Below are 24819 nucleotides of genomic sequence, written 5' to 3'. Positions count from 1 at the left end.
AGTACTGGCATTTCTAAGGTTGCATGGGTGGAAGGTAAACGAAAAGAAGAGTTCTCTTTTTCCACTCACAAGAGTTCCCTACTTAGGGACTCTTATAGATTCTGTAGAAATGAAGATCTACCTGACAAAAGACAGGTTAACAAAGCTTCAAAACGCTTGCCGTGTCCTTCATTCCATTCAACACCCGTCAGTGGCTCAATGCATGGAGGTGATCGGCTTAATGGTAGCGGCAATGGACATAGTTCCTTTTGCACGCCTACACCTCAGACCGCTGCAATTGTGCATGCTAAGTCAGTGGAATGGGGATTACTCAGATTTGTCCCCTACTCTGAATCTGGATCAAGAGACCAGAAATTCTCTTCTATGGTGGCTTTCTCGACCACATCTGTCCAGGGGGATGCCATTCAGCAGGCCAGATTGGACGATTGTAACAACAGACGCCAGCCTGTTAGGTTGGGGAGCTGTCTGGAATTCCCTGAAGGCTCAGGGATCTTGGACTCAGGAGGAGAGTCTCCTGCCAATAAACATTCTGGAATTGAGAGCAGTTCTCAATGCCCTTCTGGCTTGGCCCCAGTTAACAACGCGGGGGTTCATCAGGTTTCATTCGGACAACATCACGACTGTAGCTTACATCAACCATCAAGGAGGGACAAGAAGCTCCCTAGCGATGATGGAAGTATCAAAGATAATTCTCTGGGCAGAGTCTCACTCTTGCCACCTATCAGCAATCCACATTCCGGGAGTGGAGAACTGGGAGGCGGATTTCCTAAGTCGTCAGACTTTTCATCCGGGGGAGTGGGAACTTCATCCGGAAGTCTTTGCCCAAATACTTCGACGTTGGGGCAAACCAGAAATAGATCTCATGGCGTCTCGACAGAACGCCAAGCTTCCTTGTTACGGGTCCAGATCCAGGGATCCGGGAGCGGCCCTGGTGGATGCTTTGACGGCACCTTGGACCTTCGGGAAGGCTTATGTGTTCCCACCCTTCCCGATGCTTCCTCGATTGATTGCCAGGATCAAACAGGAGAAAGCATCAGTGATTCTAATAGCGCCTGCGTGGCCACGCAGGACCTGGTATGCAGATCTAGTGGACATGTCCTCCTGTCCACCTTGGTCTCTGCCTCTGAGACAGGACCTTCTGGTTCAGGGTCCCTTCAAACATCAAAATCTAATTTCTCTGAAGCTGACTGCCTGGAAATTGAACGCTTGATTTTATCAAAACATGGATTTTCTGAGTCAGTAATTGATACCTTAGTACAGGCTAGGAAGCCTGTTACCAGAAAGATTTACCATAAAATATGGCGTAAATACCTATATTGGTGCGAATCCAAAGGTTACTCTTGGAGTAAGGTTAGGATTCCTAGGATATTGTCTTTTCTACAAGAAGGTTTAGAAAAGGGTTTGTCCGCCAGTTCCTTAAAGGGACAGATCTCAGCTCTGTCCATTCTGTTACACAAATGTCTGTCAGAAGTTCCAGACGTTCAGGCTTTTTGCCAGGCTTTGGCCAGGATTAAGCCTGTGTTTAAAACTGTTGCTCCGCCATGGAGTTTAAACCTAGTTCTTAACGTTTTACAGGGTGTTCCGTTTGAACCCCTTCATTCCATTGATATAAAATTGTTATCTTGGAAAGTTCTGTTCTTAATGGCTATTTCCTCGGCTCGTAGAGTCTCTGAGTTATCAGCCTTACATTGTGATTCTCCTTATCTGATTTTTCACTCGGATAAGGTAGTTCTGCGTACTAAACCTGGGTTCTTACCTAAGGTAGTCACTAACAGGAATATCAATCAAGAGATTGTTGTTCCATCCTTGTGTCCAAGTCCTTCTTCAAAGAAGGAACGTCTTCTGCACAATCTGGATGTAGTTCGTGCCCTAAAATTCTATTTACAGGCAACTAAAGACTTTCGACAAACGTCTTCCTTGTTTGTCGTTTATTCTGGTCAGAGGAGAGGTCAAAAAGCTTCTGCTACCTCTCTCTCTTTTTGGCTTCGTAGCATAATACGTTTAGCCTATGAGACTGCTGGACAGCAGCCTCCTGAAAGAATTACAGCTCATTCCACTAGAGCTGTGGCTTCCACTTGGGCCTTTAAGAATGAGGCCTCTGTTGAACAGATTTGCAAGGCTGCAACTTGGTCTTGGCTTCATACTTTTTCCAAATTTTACAAATTTGACACTTTTGCTTCTTCGGAGGCTATTTTTGGGAGAAAGGTTCTTCAGGCAGTGGTTCCTTCTGTATAAAGATCCTGCCTGTCCCTCCCGTCATCCGTGTACTTTTGCTTTGGTATTGGTATCCCAGAAGTAATGATGACCCGTGGACTGATCACACTTAACAGGAGAAATCATAATTTATGCTTACCTGATAAATTCCTTTCTCCTGTAGTGTGATCAGTCCACGGCCCGCCCTGTTTTTTATGGCAGGTCTAAATTTTTAAATTATACTCCAGTCACCACTGCACCCTTTAGCTTCTCCTTTCTCGTTGGTTCTTGGTCGAATGACTGGGTGTGACGTAGAGGGGAGGAGCTATATAGCAGCTCTGTTGGGTGATCCTCTTGCACTTCCTGTTGGGGAGGAGTTAATATCCCAGAAGTAATGATGACCCGTGGACTGATCACACTACAGGAGAAAGGAATTTATCAGGTAAGCATAAATTATGTTTTTGCCCCACTTTTCTGTAATTTAACTTTGAAAATGAACAGTTTTCCCAAAACTGATAATTGGATGTGCACATGACCGGCTTTACAATCCTAACCCTGACACACATCTGCTCCTAATTGGCCTCAGCAGAGATTTAGATAATAAACTGCAAAGTAATGAAGTTTTATTAAGAAAAATGCAGTGGCTAATTGTGTCTACCCCAGCAATAAGCTCTGATTGGCTCCTCCATCTTGGCTAATTGTGTCTACCCCAGCAACAAGCTCTGATTGGCTCCTCCAAATAAGATGGAGGGTGGAGTTTAGCTATTGATAAACAATTGCAGCAAACAGTAGTGGTGTGTTAATGATTTCATTGAGAAACCCAAAGTTTGACGGCAAAATGGTGGCATTAAATATACCAAAATAGGCCTAGATCAACACCATGGGTTGCCTACTAAAAAAATATATAGTTTTAATAGGTAAATTAAAAAGAACAAAAAAGGCTCTATTGTTTTAATGGAGTGATAGCAAAAATGTTACAAAATTTTAAGGTATTTTCAGAGATTTTCTCTGAAATTCCCAGTAGCAAAGTGGTTAAAGCTGTTTATTTTTGTTTTGAAACTAACGGGCTGTGCCAAGCTTGACCATGATATGCAAAGAAAAATGTTATTTTAATGTCTCTTCATTGGAATTTAAACACTAAATACTTTTCATGCACCACCATTTTGGAACCAAGGTTTCACTGCAGGTATCTGAAGGAGAGTTGCAAACATATTGGCACCGGAATGCAGAGAAAGCTAAATGGAAGCACCCATGACTAAAGGGAGGCTGGGAGTAACCTCTACACCAGATATCCTCAAACTTGGCCCTTCCAGAGGTTTTGGAACTACATTTTCCATGATGCTTAGCCAGCCGATATGCTGGCTGAGCATCATGGGAAATGTAGTTCCAAAACCTCTGGAGGGCCAAATTTGAGGATGTCTGCTCTACACCAATGGTTTTAAAACCTGTCCTCGGGCCTCCCTAACAGGCCACATTTTGAGGATATCTGAACTGGAGCACAGGGGAATAAATCAGCTGATTAGTAAACACTTATTTTAAGTCCATCTGAAGGAATTAGGGAAACTACTACAAAGAGACTGGTAAAGGGAAGAAAATAAATTAAACATAAGAGAGAATTTTTTTTTAAGATTTTCTTTTTTTTTTTTGTATACTTTTAATTCCACTATTACAAGCCAAGACTATACCAACCTCTGCTGACTTTAGAATGGAAGCATCTTTCTCTGAGCAGTGTGCCGGGCTGGAGGAGTTAAAAATTAAATCTAGCTACGCAAGTTGTGCAGTACAATGCCGCGTGCATAGGGAGATTGTCATTTAACTCCTCTGTCGGTTTTCACTGATGTCCAGCCAGGCACTGTAGGGAGTTGCAGCGCGACGGGGTGACACCATCAGAGGAGATTAATTACTGCTTGATGGTGTCACAGACCACTAACATCTTCTCACGGACCACTGGTGGTCCATGGACCACCGGTTGGTGACCGCTGCTCTACTCTATGCTTATATATTGTATTTAGCAATTAATTTCCCTTTAAATAGAAGCAGTAAACCTCTATTTCACAGGCTTTTATATTTCCATTATTTTACACAGTGTTTAACATAACTGTTTTTATTTTTCTTCCCAGGTGAATAAAGAAATTGTTTCCGGCTTAAAATATGTGCATCATACCTACAGAAAAGGATTAAAAGGTATGATTTATATATAACTGTTTATTTTATTAATTATGTTTAACCATATTTCACACACTGTTCTTTCTTTCTATGTTAAACACATAGCTTGAAAAATGCTGGGGAGCCATAGAGCACTGCTGGTCCGAGTGGATACTACTGCTGATCCAGTTAGCAGCGCTAGTTGCAAATATGGGTCATGCGACTAATGCTTTTGTTTCCACTTAGTACCAGCAGTTCTCTGCAACTTCCAGGGCGTATCTTACGTATGTGTTTAACTCCTTTGTGGGGGTTAAACATTGATATGCAGGATCTATAATGATAACATTACATGCTATTCTGAATGACAGCATGTTTCTTTCATAAAATGATGATGGTCCACAGTCCCTCCATAACATATGGACTATATTTCCTGCTACTAGGAGGAGGTCAAGAACCGAAATCAGAGCTTAAAATCCCTCCCACCTCGCTCTAGTTTTGTTTTTGGCTTCCTAGGAGATGGTTGAGAATAGAGGTTGGACCAGCATTTGCTTAGTGCAATATGCAGTTTGATAAAGGGGACTCCAGTTAGGCTGGGGACCAGTGTTTGATCGTTTTTATGGGGGTTTTATGTTTGGTGCACTTTTTTTTATTTAAAAAGTACCAAAAGTGTTTTAACTTTTTAAAATGACCACAGCCCCTCAGTTTTCCCGAGCCTTTTCTCTCTCAGTATAGAGCCTCTGTAACTATAGTCTCTACTACTACAGTTGGGATACATTTCTAAACCTATTTCCAGTGCCTGCAAGACCCAGGAAGGGGAGGAGTACCCATACAGGAGCTGCCAGGGGGTACTCAAGGGCTATATAATAATATATAGGGGCCATAGTAGTTTCTACACTGTGTGATAATTCTAATGTCTGAGGGAATGTATTGTCTGTACTAATATTTACAGTATCTTACAAATATTTTATTATATATTTTCATGTGATAATACTGAAGAAATGACACTTTGCTACTATGTAAAGTAGTGAGTGTACATCCTGTATAACAGTGTAAATTTGCTGTCCCCTCAAAATAACTCAACACACAGCCATTAATGTCTAAACCGTTGGCAACAAAAGTGAGTACACCCGTAAGTGGAAATGTCCAAATTGGGCCCAATTAGCCATTTCTTTCATGTAATTAGCAAGAGTCCATGAGCTAGTGACGTATGGGATATACATTCCTACCAGGAGGGGCAAAGTTTCCCAAACCTTAAAATGCCTATAAATACACCCCTCACCACACCCACAATTCAGTTTTACAAACTTTGCCTCCTATGGAGGTGGTGAAGTAAGTTTGTGCTAGATTCTACGTTGATATGCGCTCCGCAGCAAGTTGGAGCCCGGTTTTCCTCTCAGCGTGCAGTGAATGTCAGAGGGATGTGAGGAGAGTATTGCCTATTTGAATGCAGTGATCTCCTTCTACGGGGTCTATTTCATAGGTTCTCTGTTATCGGTCGTAGAGATTCATCTCTTACCTCCCTTTTCAGATCGACGATATACTCTTATTTATATACCATTACCTCTGCTGATTCTCGTTTCAGTACTGGTTTGGCTTTCTACAAACATGTAGATGAGTGTCCTGGTGTAAGTAAATCTTATTTTCTGTGACACTCTAAGCTATGGTTGGGCACTTTGTTTATAAAGTTCTAAATATATGTATTCAAACATTTATTTGCCTTGACTCAGAATGTTCAACATTCCTTATTTTCAGACAGTCAGTTTCATATTTGGGATAATGCATTTGAATCAATCATTTTTTTCTTACCTTAAAAAAAATTGACTTTTTCCCTGTGGGCTGTTAGGCTCGCGGGGGCTGAAAATGCTTCATTTTATTGCGTCATTCTTGGCGCGGACTTTTTTGGCGCAAAAAATCTTTTCTGTTTCCGGCGTCATACGCGTCGCCGGAAGTTGCGTCATTTTTTACGTCCTTTTGCGCCAAAAATGTCGGCGTTCCGGATGTGGCGTCATTTTTGGCGCCAAAAGCATTTAGGCGCCAAATAATGTGGGCGTCTTGTTTGGCGCTAAAAAAAAATATGGGCGTCGCTTTTGTCTCCACATTATTTAAGTCTCATTATTTATTGCTTCTGGTTGCTAGAAGCTTGTTCACTGGCATTTTTTTCCCATTCCTGAAACTGTCATTTAAGGAATTTGATCAATTTTGCTTTATATGTTGTTTTTTCTATTACATATTGCAAGATGTTCCACGTTGCAACTGAGTCAGAAGATACTTCAGGAAAATCACTGCCCGGTGCTGGAGCTACCAAGCTAAGTGTATCTGCTATAAATTTTTGGTATCTGTTTCTCCAGCTGTTGTTTGTATTGCATGTCATGACAAACTTATTAATGCAGATAAAATTTCCTTTAGTACTGTTACATTACCTGTTGCTGTTCCGTCAACATCTAATTTTCAGAGTGTTCCTGATAAACATAAGAGATTTTATTTTTTTAAATCCATTTAGAAGGCTATGTCTGTTATTTCTCCTTCTAGTTTACATAAAAGTCTTTTAAAACTTCTCTTTTTTCAGATGAATTTTTAAATGAACATCATCATTCTGATACTGATAATTGTTCTTCTGGTTCAGAGGTTTCTGTCTCAGAGGTTGATGCTGATAAATCTTTGTATTTGTTCAAGATGGAATTTATTCGTTCTTTATTTAAAGAAGTATTAATTGCTTTAGAAATAGAGGATTCTGGTCCTCTTGATACTAAATCTAAACGTTTAAATAAGGTTTTTAAATCTCCTGTAGTTATTCCAGAAGTGTTTAATCTCCCTGATGCTATTTCTGAAGTAATTTCCAGGGAATGGAACAATTTGGGTAATTCTTTTACTCCTTCTAAACGTTTAAGCAATTATATCCTGTGCCATCTGACAGATTAGAGTTTTTTGGGACAAAATCCCTAAGGTTATGGGGCTGTCTCTACTCCTGCTAAATGTACTACTATTCCTACGGCAGATAGTACTTCATTTAAGGATCCTTTAGATAGGAAAATTGAATCCTTTCTAAGAAAAGCTTACTTATGTTCAGGTAATCTTCCTAGACCTGCTATATTTTTAGCGGATGTTGCTGCAGCTTCAACTTTTTGGTTAGAAGTTTTAGCGCAACAAGTAACAGATCATAATTTTATAGCATTATTATTTTATAACATGCTAATAATTTTATTGGTGATACCATCTTTTGATATCATTAGAGTTGATGTCAGGTATATGTCTCTAGCTATTTTAGCTAGAAAAGCTTTATGGATTAATCTTGGAATGCTGATATGTCTTCTAAGTCAACTTTGCTTTCCCTTTCTTTCCAGGGTAATAAATTATTATCTTAACTGTTTCTGGAAGGAAGGGAACTTTTTTACCAAAGGATAAAAAATCCAAGGTAAATTTAGGTTTAATAATCATTTTTCGTTCTTTTCCTCACAACAAGGAACAAAGCCTGATCCTTCATCCTCAGGAGCGGTATCAGTTTGGAAACTATTTCCAGTTTGGAATATATCCAAGCCTTATAGAAACCTATAGCCAGCTCCTAAGTACCCATGAAGGTGCGGCCCTTATTCCAGTTCAGCTGGTATGGGGCAGATTACGTTTTCTTCAAAGAAATTTGGATCAATTCCGTTCTCAATCTCTGGTTTCAGAACATTGTTTCAGAAAGGTACAGATTTGGCTTCAAGTTAAGGCCTCCTGCTAAGAGATTTTTTTCTTTCCCGTGTCCCAGTTAACACAGCAAAGGCTCAGCATTTCTGAAATGTGTTTCAGACTTAGAGTTGGCTGGAGTAATTATGCCAGTTCCAGTTCTGGAACAGGGGCTGGGGTTTTATTTTATCTCTTCATTGTACCAAAGAAGGTCAATTCCTTCAGACCAGTTCCGGATCTATCAATATTGAATCGTTATGTAAGGATACCAACATTCAAGATGGTTACTGTAGGACTATCCTGCCTTTTGTTTAGCAAGGGCATTATATGTCTACAATAGATTTACAGGATGTGTATCTGCATATTCCGATTCATCCAGATCACTTTTAGTGTCTGAGATTCTCTTTTTAGACAAGCATTACCAGTTTTGTGGCTCTACCGTTTGGCCTAGCCTCAGTTCCAAGAATTTTTTTCAAAGGTTCTCGGTGCCCTTCTTTCTGTAATCAGAGAACAGGGTTTTGGTATTTCCTTATTTGGACGATATCTTGGTACTTGCTCAGTCTTCTCATTTTCGAAGAATCTCATACGAATCGACTTGTGTTGTTTCTTCAAGTTCATGGTTGGAGGATCAATTTACCAATCAGTTCATTGATTCCTCAGACAAGGGTAACCTTTTTAGGTTTCTAGATAGATTCAGTGTCTATGACTCTGTCCTTGTCAGACAAGAGAAGTTTAACATTGATATCAGCTTGTCAAAACCTTCAGTCACAATCATTCCCTTTGGTAGCCTTATGCATGGAAATTTTAGGTCTTAGGACTGCCGCATCAGATGCGATCTCCTTTGCTCGTTTTCACATGCGACCTCTTCAGCTCTGTATGCTGAACCAATGGTGCAGGGATTACTCAAAGATATCTCAATTAATATCTTTAAACCGATTATACGACACTCTCTGACATGGTGGACAGATCACTATCGTTTAGTTTAGGGGGCTTCTTTGTTCTTCCGACCTGGACTATAATCTCAACAGATGCAAGTCTTACAGGTTGGGGAGCTGTGTGGGGGTATCTGACGGCACAAGGGGTTTGGGAATCTCAGGAGGTGAGATTTCCGATCAATATTTTGGAACTCCGTGCAATTTTCAGAGCTCTTCAGTCTTGGCCTTTTCTGAAGAGAGAGTTGTTCATTTGTTTTCAGATAGACAATGTCACAACTGTGGCATACATCAATCATCAAGGAGGGACTCACAGTCCTCTGGCTATGAAAGAAGTATCTCGAATTTTGGTTTGGGCGGAATCCAGCTCCTGTCTAATCTCTGCGGTTCATATCCCAGGTATGGACAATTGGAAAGCGGATTATCTCAGTCGCCAAACGTTGCACCTGGGCGAATGGTCTTCACCCAGAGGTATTTCCTCAGATTGTTCAAATGTGGGAATTCCCAGAAATAGATCTGATGGCTTCTCATCTAAACAAGAAACTTACCTGGTATCTGTCCGGATCCCGGGATCCTCGGGCGGAGGCAGTGGATGCATTATCTCTTCCTTACAAGTGTCATCCTGCCTATATCTTTCCGCCTCTAGTTCTTCTTTCAAGGGTATTCTCCAATATTCTAAAGGAATGCTCATTTGTCCTGCTGGTAGCTCCAGCATGGCCTCACTAGTTTTGGTATGCGGATCTTGTCCGGATGGCCTCTTGCCAGCTGTGGACTCTTCCGTTAAGACCAGTCTTTCTGTCTCAAGGTTCTTTTTTCCATCAGAATCTCAAAACCTTAATTTTAAGGTATGGAGTTTGAACGCTTGATTCTTGGTCAAAGAGGTTTCTCTGACTCTGTGATTGATACTATGTGACAGGCTCGTAAATCTGTATCTAGACAGATATATTATAGAGTCTGGAAGACTTATTTTTCTTCAGGATGGTTTAGATAAAGGTTTGTCCGCAAGTTCCTTGAAAGACAAATCTCTGCTCTTTCTGTTCTTTTTCACAGAAGGATTGCTAATCTTCCTGATATTCATTGTTTTGTACAACCTTTGGTTCGTATAAAACCTGTCATTAAGTCAATTTCTCCTCCTTGGAGTTTGAATTTGGTTCTGGGGGCTCTTCAAGCTCCTCCGTTTGAACCTATGCATTCATTGGACATTAAATTACTTTCTTGGAAAGTTTTGTTCCTTTTGGCAATCTCTTCTGCCAGAAGAGTTTTCTGAATTATCTGCTCTTTCTTGTGAGTCTCCTTTTCTGATTTTTCATCAGGATAAGGCGGTGTTGCGAACTTCTTTTGAATTTTTACCTAAAGTTGTGAATTCCAACAACATTAGTAGAGAAATTGTGGTTCCTTCATTATGTCCTAATCCTAAGAATTCTAAGGAGAAATCGTTGCATTCTTTGGATGTTGTTAGAGCTTTGAAATATTATGTTGAAGCTACTAAGTCTTTCCGAAAGACTTCTAGTTTATTTGTTATCTTTTCCGGTTCTAGAAAAGGCCAGAAAGCTTCTGCCATTTCTTTGGCATCTTGGTTGAAATCTTTAATTCATCTTGCCTATGTTGAGTCGGGTAAAACTCCGCCTCAGAGGATTACTGCTCATTCTACTAGGTCAGTTTCTACTTCCTGGGCGTTTAGGAATGAAGCTTCGATTGATCAGATTTGCAAAGCAGCAACTTGGTCCTCTTTGCATACTTTTACTAAATTCTACCATTTTGATGTATTTTCTTCTTCTGAAGCAGTTTTTGGTAGAAAAGTACTTCAGGCAGCGGTTTCAGTTTGAATCTTCTGCTTATGTTTTTCATTAAACTTTATTTTGGGTGTGGATTATTTTCAGCAGGAATTGGCTGTCTTTATTTTATCCCTCCCTCTCTAGTGACTCTTGTGTGGAAAGATCCACATCTTGGGTAATCATTATCCCATACGTCACTAGCTCATGGACTGCTAATTACATGAAAGAAAACATAATTTATGTAAGAACTTACCTGATAAATTCATTTCTTTCATATTAGCAAGAGTCCATGAGGCCCGCCCTTTTTTTGTGGTGGTTATGATTTTTGTATAAAGCACAATTATTCCAATTCCTTATTTTTTATGCTTTCGCACTTTCTTATCACCCCACTTCTTGGCTATTCGTTAAACTGAATTGTGGGTGTGGTGAGGGGTGTATTTATAGGCATTTTAAGGTTTGGGAAACTTTGCCCCTCCTGGTAGGAATGTATATCCCATACGTCACTAGCTCATGGACTCTTGCTAATATGAAAGAAATGAATTTATCAGGTAAGTTCTTACATAAATTATGTTTTTCCCTCCCCGGTGTCATGTGACTCGTAAATGTTACAAGGTTTCAGGTGTGAATAGGGAGCAGGTATGTTAAATTTGGTGTTATCGCTCTTACACTCTCTCATACTGGTCACTGGAAGTTCAACATGGCACCTCATGGCAAAGAACTCTCTGAGGATCTGAAAAAAAGAATTGTTGCTCTACATAAAGATGGCCTTGGCTGTAAAAAGATTGCCAAGACCCTGAAACTGAGCTGCAGCACGGTGGGCAAGACCATACAGCGGTTTCACAGGACAGGTTTCACTCAGAACAGGCCTCGCCATGGTCGACCAAAGAAGTTGAGTGCACGTGCTCAGCGTCATAGCCAGAGGTTGTCTTTGGGAAATAGATGTATGAGTGCTGCCAGCATTGTTGCAGAGGTTGAAGGGGTGGGGGGTTAGCCTGTCAGTGCTCAGACCATACGCTGCACACTCCATCAAATTGGTCTCCATGGCTGTCGTCCCAGAAGGAAGCCCCTTCTAAAGATGATGCACAAGAAAGCCCGCAAACAGTTGGCTGAAGACAAGCAGACTAAGGACATGGATTACTGGAACCATGTCCTGTGTCCCGATGAGACCAAGATAAACTTATTTGGTTCAGATGGTGTCAAGCGTGTGTGGCAGCAACCAGGTGAGGAGTACAAAGACAAGTGTGTCTTGCCTACAGTTAAGCATGGTGGTAGGAGTGTCATGGTCTGAGCCTGCATGAGTGCTGCCAGCACTGGGGAGCTACAGTTCATTGAGGGAACCATGAATGCCAACATGTACTGTGACATACTGAAGCAGAGCATGATGCAGTATTCCAACATAACGACCCCAAATACACCTTCAAGATGACCACTGTTTATCTAAAGAAGCTGATGGTAAAGGTGATGAACTGGTCAAGCATGTCTCTAGACCTAAACCCTATTGAGCATCTGTGGGGCATCCTCAAACGGAAGGTGGGGGGAGTGCAAGGTCTCTAACATCCACCAGCTCCATGATGTCGTCATGGAGGAGTGGAAGTGGACTCCAGTGGCAACCTGTGAAGCTCTGGTGAACTCCATGCCCAAGAGGGTTAAGAGAGTGCTGGAAAATAATGGTGGCCACACAAAATATTTACACTTTGGGCCCAATTTGGACATTTCCACTTAGGCGTGTACTCACTTTTGTTGCCAACGGTTTAGCCATTAATTGCTGTGTGTTGAGTTATTTTGAGGGGACAGCAAATGAATACTGTTATTCAGGCTGTACACTCACTACTTTACATTGTAGCAAAGTGTAATTTCTTCAGTGTTGTCACATGAAAAGATATAATAAAATATTTACAAAAATGTATGGGGTGTACTCACTTTTGTGGGATACTGTATGTGTGTATACTTTATTATAAGTAGAATCTGAAATAAAATGCCTCTGTCCCCACTGATATCTCTGAGGAGCCTGTTTTCTGATATCCCTCTATCTACATATATATATTTATTTTACTAATATGTTCTAGTATTCCAGATCACTCAAATCTGTGAGAATTGTATACCTCATATTTTGCATACATATTGGCCGCAACAGTCCACTTTCCTGAAAGAATTTTCCCTGTTTTTATCACTCTGGAGAAACTACTGTGTTTTTTTACTCCTGAAGCTTTAAATAATATATACAAAATAGTGACAGTTTGTTTAGCTGCTGTCTCCAAACTAAGTAAGCGTGAGGTAAATGTGCAAAATATTTCTTATGCTGATAACCTATAGGTTCAGATTTGATAACATCCTTTATGTATGTGTTTTTGCAAGGACCTTTAGGCAGCTGAACAACCACAGCACATTCTTATGTGATCTACAGCAAGGGTCTCAAAGTACAGGCCCGTAAGCCAGAACCAGTTACAATGCGGCCCTCCACTTACTCCCCATAACTGAGAGCTGTGGGCTGATTAACGTAATGCCGGAGGTGTGAGGAGCTGCAGCTCCAGGCCCATGCCTCTATATAAGCCTCTGAGTGTGCAGCACAGCAAAATTGGCGCCATAGCTGTTTGTGAGTGTGGCAGCAGAGGAGCAAAGCAAGCGAGTGAGTAGGATTGTTTTGCCCAGAGCTTGTGTTTTTGGCAGTGACGAGGGGACCCAGGACTTCACTGGGGGAGTGTAGTGTAACCCTCAGTGAGACTGTGAGGCAAACTGAGGCTAAGCAGGCAGCAGCAGAGGAGGACAAGCAATGGGGTTAAGCAAGGTATGTGCCAAGTATTGCTGCCTTATAGTGAGTTTTATTTTGTGTCTCTAAAAGAGGGGCTGTATAGCTTGCTTTGTTTGCCTTACCATAACTTGTGTGTGTGTGGGGGGTGTCTGTGTTTGTGTGAGTCTGTGTGTGTATGTTTGAGTCTGTGTGTGGGTCTGTGTGTGTGTTTGTGTGGGTCTGTGTGTGTATGTTTGAGTCTGTGTGTGTGTGTGGGGTCTGTGTGTTTGTGTGAGGGGGTCTGTGTATGTGTGTGCAGGTCTATGTGTGGGTGTGTGTGTATATGTGTGGGTCTGTGTATGTGGGTCTGTGTGTGTGGGGAGGTCTGTGTATGTGTGTTTGGGTCTGGGTGTGTATGTAATGTTTACACATATGACACAAAGCCATCACTGATAGTATCCGTTTAACACGTTTTATTTATTTATATACATATATATATATCGTGTGTGTATATATAAATATATATATATATATAGTTTGTTCGAAGTTTTGGAAGCGGCCCCCATGGGAGAAGAAAATTTGACCAGTGGCCCCAAGGTAATTTGAGTTTGAGACCCCTGATTTACAGTGTAACCAATTTAATATAATGTGTGCAATTTTATATTGTACTGAACATGATGACATATGGTGCTATTAACATTTATTATAACTATCTGTGCTATTAATACTTATTTATAAGTTAATTTAGCATTGTACTCCCACCATTGCCAGGGGATGCAAACAGATAGTTTTTAGTTTTTTTTATGTAAGTCTTCATTTTATATATTGTTGTACTTTTCAGGTTTTAGAATTTTATTTGCAGTAATGTACATTATGCAGGTGTTTGTACACTATTGGGTTATACAAATTGTTAAGAGCGCTCTATGTGCTTTGCATTTCCAGCAGCACAAATAACCCCTTATTCATAGACTGGAGTCTATGAATAAGGCATATCAGCCGAAACGCGTCAGACTGGCCGGTTTGTGACATGAACAGCTGTTTTACAACACTTGTTACTGCACGTTAGCACAAGTTTTTAATTGTACTAAATAAATACAAAGTTTTATCTAAGCAGCATTCTTTTGTTATTGGATTTATACACGGCTGAGGAGAGGGCCGTTTGCTGCGATTGGGCATTTAGCCCGAGCTTACCCGTTGGAGCTCCGGGAAAATACACTTACTCTTAACTGCCAGGATCGGTGAGTGCTGTAAGCAAGCAAGCAAGCATAGATTGACACCAGTCCGTCAAGTCTGCCCCGTGATTGGTCACAAGAGGTCACGAGTGAGTGACGTCAGACGCCATCGGAAGAATCTCGCAATCATGGAGATGTGGTGAGATCGGGAACCGAGGCTATGGAGTGACCAGGTTTAGACGGAAGAGATATATGAGCAAACCGGAGAAGGTGAGACTTTCTGATCTATTTTCTTACAGCCACCGTTAGCAGTCCGGATTAGCACAAGCCAGCGGAGCACTGCCATTACCTGTATGATAACAAAGGAAACCTAATTACAAAAATAATAACAATGCAAATTATCATAATACAGTATTTCCGCAATTCTGCATCAATATTTCACAGACAAAAAATCTATCTTCAGCCTCGACTAACCTAAATAATAAATGTATAAAGTAGTTTAAAACAGAACATTAGTTGTATATGACCTTTTTTTTACTTTCCTTTGTGATGTGTCTGTAAAATGATTGAAGCAGCAAGAACATCCCGCTAAATGCAGTTGTAGTAACTATTGAAGATGGGTCCCATGCCCCTCCCAAAAAAAAAGGGAACAGAGTCCACCTAGACCCACAAAAATTCTCCCCTTAAAATCGCATTCTGGACATATGTTGTATTAACAAATGGGTACACATATTGCTTTTTTCATCCATATTTTAATACAACAGTGGAGATACTTTAGAGATAAGTTCTATTGGTATCTCTTTTATACCTATTGTATGGGTATCATGTACATTGTGTATTTACTTTTTAAAGTGTACACAGTATCTGGACATGGCTTTACAAGTGTCTGTGTACTTTTTGATCTATATGTGCTGCTCCTTTACATGGTAATATAAATAGGTGCAAATGCTAAAAGGGATACTAAACCCAAATTTTTTTCTTTCATGATTCAGATAGAGCAGGCAATTTTAAGCAACTTTCTAATTCATTCTCTTGCTAACTTTATTTAAAAAAGAAGGCATCTAAGCTAAGGAACTAGACGATTTTTGGTTAAGTACGGTGGACAACACTTGTTTAATGGTGGGTGCATTTAGCCACCAATCAGAAAGCACAACCCAGGTTGTGAACAAAAAATGGGTCGTCTTCTAAACTTAAATTCTTGCTTATCAAATAAAGAGAATGAAGAAAAATTGATAATAGGAGTAAATGAGAAAGTTGCTTAAAATTACATGCCCTATCTGAATCGTGAAAGAAAAAAATTTGATTCAGTGTCCCTTTAAGTAGGTACATGTATACCACAGCTGCTACTTATATCATGTATGGATTCATTGAGCTTTGTATAAGTTTATATATTTTGATTCCATCAGGGAAATATCCAGACTGATTCTCTTTGTCTGTCAAAAGATCAAGAGTTTTGTCCTCTTTAAAGCAGAGGCGGATTTGTAAGTTAGGGGGATACATTAATCCCAGTACCTGCGTAACCTCAGGGTTAAGAATTTTTACCCCCATTGGTTCATTGTCCAAAGGGATTTACAGCTCTCCTAATAGACGCCTTGGTGTGTCCATTGGACCTTCATCTAGCATACCTGTTTCCAAGAATCATACTTGGACCACACAGGAGTCAACATCAGTAATATTAATTGCTCCAGCCTTACTCTGCCAGACTTTTTATGTGGATCTAGTACAGATATTTCTTGCTCTCCATGGCTTCTTCCTCTGAGACAAGACTTCTTGTCGCAAGGTTCTCTTTTTCATTAGGATATCTAATCTCTGCATTTATTGGTGTGGTGCTTGAACTTTATTTAAAAAATGCCTTCCAAATTTAGAAATAATGTTCTTCCAGAAGGTTTTCTTGGTATTCATTTAGGATTCCTAGACTCCTTCAGTATTTCTCAGAATAGCCTTGACAAGGATTTGTCCGCTAATTTCTAAAAGCCTGCTGAGGGGTTTTATAAATTGACCCCTTACTATTAGCAATCTCTTCAGCAAGGTGTGTTTCTGAATTGTTAGCCTTGTCTTGTGATCTCCATTTCTAATTATTCACAAGGAAAAGGCTATACTTTGTACTAAATATAATTTTCCTAAGGTAGTTTCAAAGGAAAACACAAATCAAGAAATGGTTGTTTTTTCATTGTGTTAATATCTTGCTATCTCTCAATACCGCCTCTTAGATAATCTTGAGGTAGCCAACGCTTTAAAGTTTTTTTCTTTAAACTGCTAAAGATTTCAGACAAACTTCTTCTTTCTTTTTTCACTACTGTGGGACTTGTAAGAGGCAGAAAGCTACTAAGGCAGCGTTGGCATTTTGGCTCTAAGTGATTCACAAGTCTTACTTGAAGGCGGGAAAGTTGCCTTCTAAGTGTATTCAGCAGTTGCAACATTGTGTGTGTGGGGGGTGTTTATAAGAGAGAAACAATTATGCATCTTTGGATCAAATTTGCAAGGGTTTCAGGGTTTATTGCTTTGAGGTTTTATTTATTTGCAAGCAGCTTTTGGTAGGAAAGTCCTTCAAGCCTGAGCATTGGCTAAATAAGAACTGCCAGAAAAAATTATCCCACCCTTTCCGTAACATAGACCATGGGCTATGGCATGAAGGTCTGTAGACCATTATCATTTTAAGAAAGAAAACATAATATATGCTTATCTGATGATAAATTATTTCCTTCTTAATATGAGGAGAGTCCACGGCATAATTCCTTACTGTTGGGAAATACTGAACCTGGCCACCACGAGGAGGCAAAGACACCCCAGCCAAAGGCTTAAATACTCCCCCTACTTCCCTCATATCCCATTCATTCTTTGCCTTTCGTCACAGGAGGTTGGCAGAGAAGTGTCAGAAGATTCTGAGTAGTTCCTCATGAAGTGTATCTACCCTTCGAAATAAGACTGGAGTTTTAAGTAGTCTTGTCTGCCTCTCAGTGAGAGCATTGGCGAATGTTAGAGTCTGGAGATGCAGGGAGAGTCTTTCTGCGAACGCATCCAGACTTGTATTAACAGCTCCTAAGCAATCAGTGTTAACGAGTTTCACGGCCTTCTTCCATCACTCAAGTCCATGTCAGGAGCGATGCTACAAGACTGTCAAACTTCAGAGGCTGTGTTTCTGTTCCATGGCATAGATTCCAGTAAGATCGTTTCATTTTTTTTTTTTTTTTTTGCACATATGATAACGCAAGAATACAGGGTCACAGTGTGGCTCCTTTTATCTGTATGGAATCAAGGGTTAATATCTCCTCGGGGGGGGGGTTATTGAACAGTGGGGATTAATCACATACGTTTATTTGATTATGTTGCGACATGTGTGAGATGAAGCTCAGGCAGATGTTGGATTGTACAGGGTTTTTTTTTACTTTAGTTTTGGGAGCTGCGCAGCCTGAAAGGCTTGGGGTTGTTTTTTACTAGTATAGCAGGGGCTGTCCTGCATTGCGCACCAAGTGACCGGGTGTGGTCACACTTTCTTCCTCTTTCCTGACTGTGCGGTTTACTGGAGAAGCGGTTTCTCAGTTGGGCCTGGGTCATAGGAGGTGGTGAGTGCCCCAGCCATTGGGGGTATAAAGGTGCAGTTTTTTCTTATTAATCTATAGTCTGCTTTATAAATGCAAGCTATAGAGGATTCTTATGCGTTGGAGGGTACTCCCTCTTTACCTAAGTCTAATACCTGTCTACATTGTGAGGAGGCCGCAGTATACCCTCCCGCTCAACTATGTTCCACATGCATTGATAAAGTTATCATGTCAAATAAGGTTAATATGTTTGATACCACTGAGCCGTCCACCTCTGAGGAATCTCCGTCCCGTAAGGTGCGCACCCTACAGTCATCTCCTAATACACATGCAGCTTCCCGTAGCACTCCTAGTCCTCCATCTGGAGGGGGCCTTTTACCGCCAGACTTTACTGAGCAGTTACAAATGGCAGTGTCTGCGGCCTTTAGTGCTTTACCTCGTCCTGCTAAGCGCAAGCGAAAGGTCAAATATTGCTATCCTTCCAGGGGTCATCTAATAGCTTATTGGATTTATCTGATACAAGATTATCCGATGATGAAGGCGCCTCTGATACTTCAGAGGGCGCTCTTTCTGGGTTGGAATCTGCTGCCTCTAAACCTCCAGCTGCAGAGGAACCAGACTTTAGATTTAGGATTGAGCATGTACACTTTCTGTATAAGGAAGTTTTGGCTACGTTAGAGGTTCCAGAGCCCAAATTGCCTGAGGAACCTTTGATTCCTAAATTAGATAAGGTCTACGAGGACAGGGTTGAACTACAAACTTCCCCGCTTCCTGTAAAGATGGCAAACATTAGTAAGAATGAATGAGAAAGGATTGGTTCTTCATTTTCCCCTTCTTCCTTTAAGAAATTGTTCCCATCCCGGACTCTCAATTGTAGTTGTGGGCTTTCATCCCCAAGGTGGATGGCGCTATCTGCAAGTTTGCTAAACCAACTACTATCCCGCTTGAGGATAGTTCGTCGTTTAAAGAGCCCATGGATAAGAAGATAGAAACTCTGTTAAGAAAGATGTTTCAACATACGGGTTATTTGTTTCAAATGGCAGCGGCTGTTGCTGAGGTTGCTGGAGTGGATACCTACTGGTGCAACTCCTTATCTGAGTTGCTTGAGGTGGAGGGTCCCCTCGACGTGATCCAGGAAAGAATTAAGGCCTTAAGGGTGGCCAATTCTTTTATTTGTGATGCAAATATGCAAAGTATTCGCCTGAATGCTAAGGCTTCAGGTTTTTCTGTTCAAGCCCGTAGGGTACTCTGGCTGAAGTCCTGGTCTACTGACATGACTTCTAAGTCAAGACTCTTTTCCCTCCCATTTAAGGGTAAGATTCTATTTGGTCCAAGCCTGGACTCAATTATCTCCACGGTTACTGGAGGCAAAGGTGCCTTCTTACCGCAGGATAAGAAGAACAAACCTAAGGGACAAGGTCCTAATTTTCGTTCGGATAAATCCCAACATCAGCAGCCCTCTGCAAAGCCTGAGCAATCCAAGGGGACTTGGAAGCCGTCTCAGTCCTGGAATAAATCCAAGCAGAGCAAGAAGTTCGCCGAGACAAACCTCTCGCAGAAAGAAGTCTGGGATACTATTCAAACCTTTTTGTGGTCCCAAAGAAGGAGGGAACTTCCCGTCCGATTCTGGGCCTAAAGTGCTTAAACAAATTTCTATCTGTCCCCTCGTTCAAGATGGAAACGATAAGGTCCATCCTTCCCTTAGTTTAGGAAGGACAGTTTATGACCACTATAGATATGAAGAATGCTTACCTTCACGTTCCAATACACAAGGAACACTTCAAGTTCCTAAGGATTTTTATTCCTGGACCAGCACTTCCAGTTTATTGCACTTCCGTTTGGTCTAGCTACTGCTCCAAGAGTTTTTACGAAAGTTCTAGGGGCTCTGCTTGCAGTGGCCATAACCAGAGGTATAGCAGTAGCTCCATACTTGGATGATATTCTAGTTCAAGCACCATTCAAAATCTCTTCTGTTTCTTCTTCGATCTCATGGGTGGAAGATAAACTTAGAAAAGAGTTCTCTTATTCACAGTACCAGGGTGGAATTTCTGGGTACTGTAATAGACTCCATATCCATGAGGATATTCCTTACAGACCAGACGTTACAAGCTAACTTCCGCTTGTCTTGCCCTCCAGACCTCGTCAAGGCCCTCTGTGGCTTGGTGTATGGAGGTGTTTTGTCTCATGGTGTCCAGCATGGACATCATTCCTTTGCCAGAATCCATCTCGGACCACTTCAGCTGTGCATGCTGAGACAGTGAAATGGCGATCATTCGGATCTGTCGCAACAGATTTCTCTGGGCAACCAGTCGAGAGAATTGCTCTTCTGGTGGCTCTGTCCAGATCACCTGTCCCAAGGGACATCCTTCTTGAGAACATCCTGGGAGACTACGGACGCAAGTCTATCAGAATGGGGAGCTGTTTGAGGTGCCAGGAAGGCACAGGGCTTGTGGACTCGAGAGGAATCCCTCATCCCGATCAACATTTTGGAACTATGAGTGATCTTCAATGCTCTGAAGGCTTGGCCTCTTCTGGGTTCGTCCCAGTTTATATGATTCCAATCAGACAACATAACCTCGGTGGCTTACATCAACCATCAGGGGGGGGGAACGAGGAGCTACATAGCAATGAGGGAAGTATCTCAGATTCTGGAGTGGGCGGAGGCCCACAACTGCTCGCTGTCAGCGATCCACATTCCGGGTGTGGACAACTGGGAAGCGGATTTCCTCAGCAGACAATCCTTTCATCCAGGGGAATGGCCTCTCCATCCCAAGGTGTTTGCGGAGATTTGCAACAAGTGGGGGATGCCGGAGATAGATCTCATGGAGTCCCGGCTCAATTCCAAGCTACCCAGATATGGGTTGCGGTCCAGGGATCCTCAGGAGGAGCCATTACCACTTCTTCCTTGTGTAGTGGCCAGGCATCAGTGATACAGATTGCTCCATTGTGACTGCGAAGGATGTGGTTCACGGACCTGGTGGGGATGTCCTCATCTCCTCCATGGAAGTTACCCTTTCTCAGGGATCAGCTGGAACAGGGTCCTTTTTTTCTGCGTGGAGGTTGAACGCTTAGTCTTAGCCAAGAGAGGTTTCTCTGAGAGGGTTTTTGACACTCTCATTCAGGCTCGTAAGCCTGTTACTCGTCGCATCTATCATAAGGTATGGAGAGCTTACTTATTCTGGTGTGAAGAGCATGGTTTAGCCTGGCATAAGGTTAAGACTACCAGGATACTTTCTTTTCTCCAGGAGGGTCTGGAGAAGGGCCTTTCTGCCATTTCCCTGAAGGGACAGATTTTGGCCCTATCTGTTTTGCTGCACAAGAGGCTCGCAGAGCTCCCTGACGTGCAATCTTTCGTTAAGGCTCTGATTAGGATCAGACCTGTGTTTAGATCTAACACTCCACCTTGGAGTTTGAATCTTGTTCTTAAGTTTTTACAGCGGGCTCCGTGTGAGCCTATGCATTCGGTTTACATCAAATTGTTGTCCTGGAAGGTTATTTTTCTTTTGGCTATTGCGTCGGCACGCAGTGTTTCTGAAATGGCTGCCTTGCAATGTGAGCCTCCTTATCTGGTGTTCCACACTGATAAGGCTGTCCTACATACCTGCTTGGGTTTTCTACCTAAGGTGGTGTCTGATTGTAACATCAATCAGGAGATTGTGGTTCCTTCCTTATGTCCTATTCCTTCTTCTTTGAAGGAACATTTACTTCATAATCTGTATGTGGTTCGAGCTTTGAAGTTTTATCTTCAAGATACTAAGGATTTTAGGCAAACTTCTTCCTTGTTTATTATCTATTCTGGGAAGTGGAAGGGTCTGAAGGCTTCCTTGACTTCCTTATCTTTTTGGTTAAGGAGTGTTATACACTTAGCTTACGAGTCAGCAGGACTTAAACCTCCTCAGAGGATAACGGCTCATTCCACTGGAGCGGTGGCTTCCTCTTGGGCCTTTAAGAACAAGGCCTCTATAGATTAGATTTGTAAGGCGACTACCTGGTCCTCCTTACATACTTTTTCAAAATTCGACAAATTTGACGTTTTTGCTTCGGCTAAAGCAGCTTTTGGGAGAAAGGTTTTACAGGCTGTGGTGCTCTCAGATTAGGGTCTGCCTTTCCTTTATCCCTCCCGTTATCATTCAGTGTCTCTAGAGCTTGGGTATAGTTTTCCCAACATCAAGGAATGATGCCGTGGACTCTCCTCATATTAAGAAGGAAAACATAAATTATACGGCCCCCGTCTGTATACTCAGATAGGCGGACCAAAATTAGTTTTTTTCTCTTCCAGCACCATTTATACCCTGATATTTCTCCTACTGTTCTTTGTTCCTTGGCAGAATGGCTGGGATGTGAGGGAAGTAGGGGGAGTATTTAAGCCTTTGGCTGGGGTGTCTTTTCCTCCTCCTGGTGGCCAGGTTCAGGATTTCCCAACAGTAAGGAATGATGCCGTGGACTCTCCTCATACAGAAGGAAATTAAATTATCAGGTAAGCATAATTTGTTTGTCTTTTGGAATGATGATGGTCCACATGCACCATCCGTTTCAATGTTTGGAGACAGCTCTAATGACACCTACAGACCCTACTTTTTCTCTCCTACATTTGTTTCCTATTCTCTACTCGGCTATACGTTAAACTTTGAAATAGCCTTTGAAATAGCTGATTTAGCTTGTGGTTTCCCAACCTATACTGAAAGTTTTGATACTGGAGTCTCGGCTATTGAATAGCCTAAGTAAACACATCCAGCAGCTAAGAAATTACACTGCCAGTGGGGGGGGTGCAGGATAGTTAAGTAATAAAATCTTGGTTGTTTATGACCAAGGCTGGAGTATAGTTCCTATCTCTTATGTGTAACCTGATCTCACATCTGATTAATGGTCCAAGCCTGATTAGAGGTTTTATCCTCCCAGATTTAAGTCTCACTATTGTTTCTGCTCTGCAAAATTGGGAGCAAATTGTTAAAGTTGAAGTAGCAATCTCTAGGCTTTCCACGTACACCATTACCCCTGTCAAATACAATTTTTATTTTAAAAATGTTACAGATCAGACATTTAGATGGATGTATTTATAAACTTTCATTCATGTTTCTAGTGCTGTATGTCTAAATTCTATAAAGAATTTGTACTTCTCGTCTGCTACATTGAATGACTATTTGGCAACAATAATTTTGGCAGAGTTTGTTGTTTCTTTTTTGTGCTATGAGCTGTTTTGGGGTTCCTGAGAGGGCGCTTCTCATTCTGCTTGTAGTTGTAATGTGACCCTAAGGCAGCGATGGTGAACCTTGGCACTCCAGATGTTTCTGAACTACATTTCCCATGATCATGTTACTTAGGCACTCTAAAGTCCAGTTGAGCATCATGGGAACGGTAGTTCTGAAACAACTGGAGTGAGTGATTGGGAAAACCAGATGTGGACTCTTAGACCTATGTGCTCAGAGGAATGTGGCTGCACCTCACTGATGAAGCCCAAAGAAGGCCGAAACAATTGTCTAGGATTGCCATGTTCCTTGTTCAGAGAGGTATTACCTGGTATATTGAGGCTGGACTGACCTTGTTAGGCGGGATCAGACTAATGTACTTCAGGAAATTTCTTCTCTGTGAAGAGCCCACTTGGGCTAAAAGAGGCTGCTCCCAGGTGGTTAATCACCATAGAACACTGGTTTTCAAACCTGTCCTCAGGCCTCCCCAACAGGCCAGGTTTTCAGAATTAGCTTGGATGAGACCCATTCAAATAACCATATTTACTAATTAGCTGATTATTTCACCTGTGCCCCAGTTCAGATGTCCTCAAAATGTGGCCTTATGGAAGCCTGAGGACAGGTTTGAGAACTAGTGCCATAGAACAAGCTACTGAGCTGTTGTTTGTCCCTGACAGAGCACTTCTCATTCTGTTTGCATTTATAGTATAGTGTTAACCTGTATATTCTAAGAAAGCAAAAATCCTTTTGCAAAATAAATTCATAAATATAGTTTTAAAAGGGATATACACCTTCTTAATGCAAACTTTTATAAATAGATCACTGCTGTTTAAAACGAATTTAAAATGGAAATAGTTGTATTATTCAGAGCATGTCATTTGTACACTGGTTAAACACATAAATAAAGTCCTGCTTTGGAGCCACCTAGAACTGCTAGTCTGAAGCAGTTAAACCCAATAGAACGTACCAGTTACACAGCCTCAGTCACCAACAGGACTGTATCTATGTATCTTCCACAGGGTTAAACACTAGAAGTTCCATGGGTGAGTAGTGCAAGAATTACACACTTAAAGGGACAGTCAGCACTAAAATTGTTAGGGTTTTTAAAAAGATAGATAACACCTTTACTACCCATCCCCCAGCTTTCCACAACCAACATTGTTATATTAATATACTTTATAACATTTAAACCTATAAATTTCTGCCCTTTTCTAAGCCACTACGGACAGCCTCTTATCATATGCTTTTGTATAAGCTTTTCACAACAGGGGAGTGCTAGTTCATGTGAGCCGTATAGATAACATTGAGCTCACGTGCGTAGCTTGTGGCAGACACTGCACTAATTGCCTAAAATGCAAGTCAATAGATAATAAATAAATAAAACGTCATGTGATCAGGGGGCTGTCAGAACATGCTGAGATACAAGGTAATCACAGAGGTAAAAAGTATATTAATATAACTGTTGGTTATGCAAAATTGGGGA

General features: G+C 41.4%; 1 protein-coding gene across 3 annotated transcripts in view; it reads left to right on the top strand.

The window, feature by feature from the left end:
- LOC128642474 (rho GDP-dissociation inhibitor 2) overlaps positions 1 to 24819 on the top strand; it is a 414423-nt gene that overhangs the window by 387860 nt on the left and 1744 nt on the right. For all 3 annotated transcript variants that reach the window (XM_053695250.1, XM_053695251.1, XM_053695249.1), the window contains one exon: positions 4314 to 4377. In XM_053695250.1, coding sequence (XP_053551225.1) covers positions 4314 to 4377 — 64 coding nt within the window. The remainder of the gene's footprint in view (positions 1 to 4313; positions 4378 to 24819) is intronic.

The sequence above is a fragment of the Bombina bombina genome, chromosome 11, assembly GCF_027579735.1.
Source record: "Bombina bombina isolate aBomBom1 chromosome 11, aBomBom1.pri, whole genome shotgun sequence".
NCBI lineage: Eukaryota > Metazoa > Chordata > Amphibia > Anura > Bombinatoridae > Bombina > Bombina bombina.
This window is presented reverse-complemented; position numbering and strand designations above follow the sequence as displayed.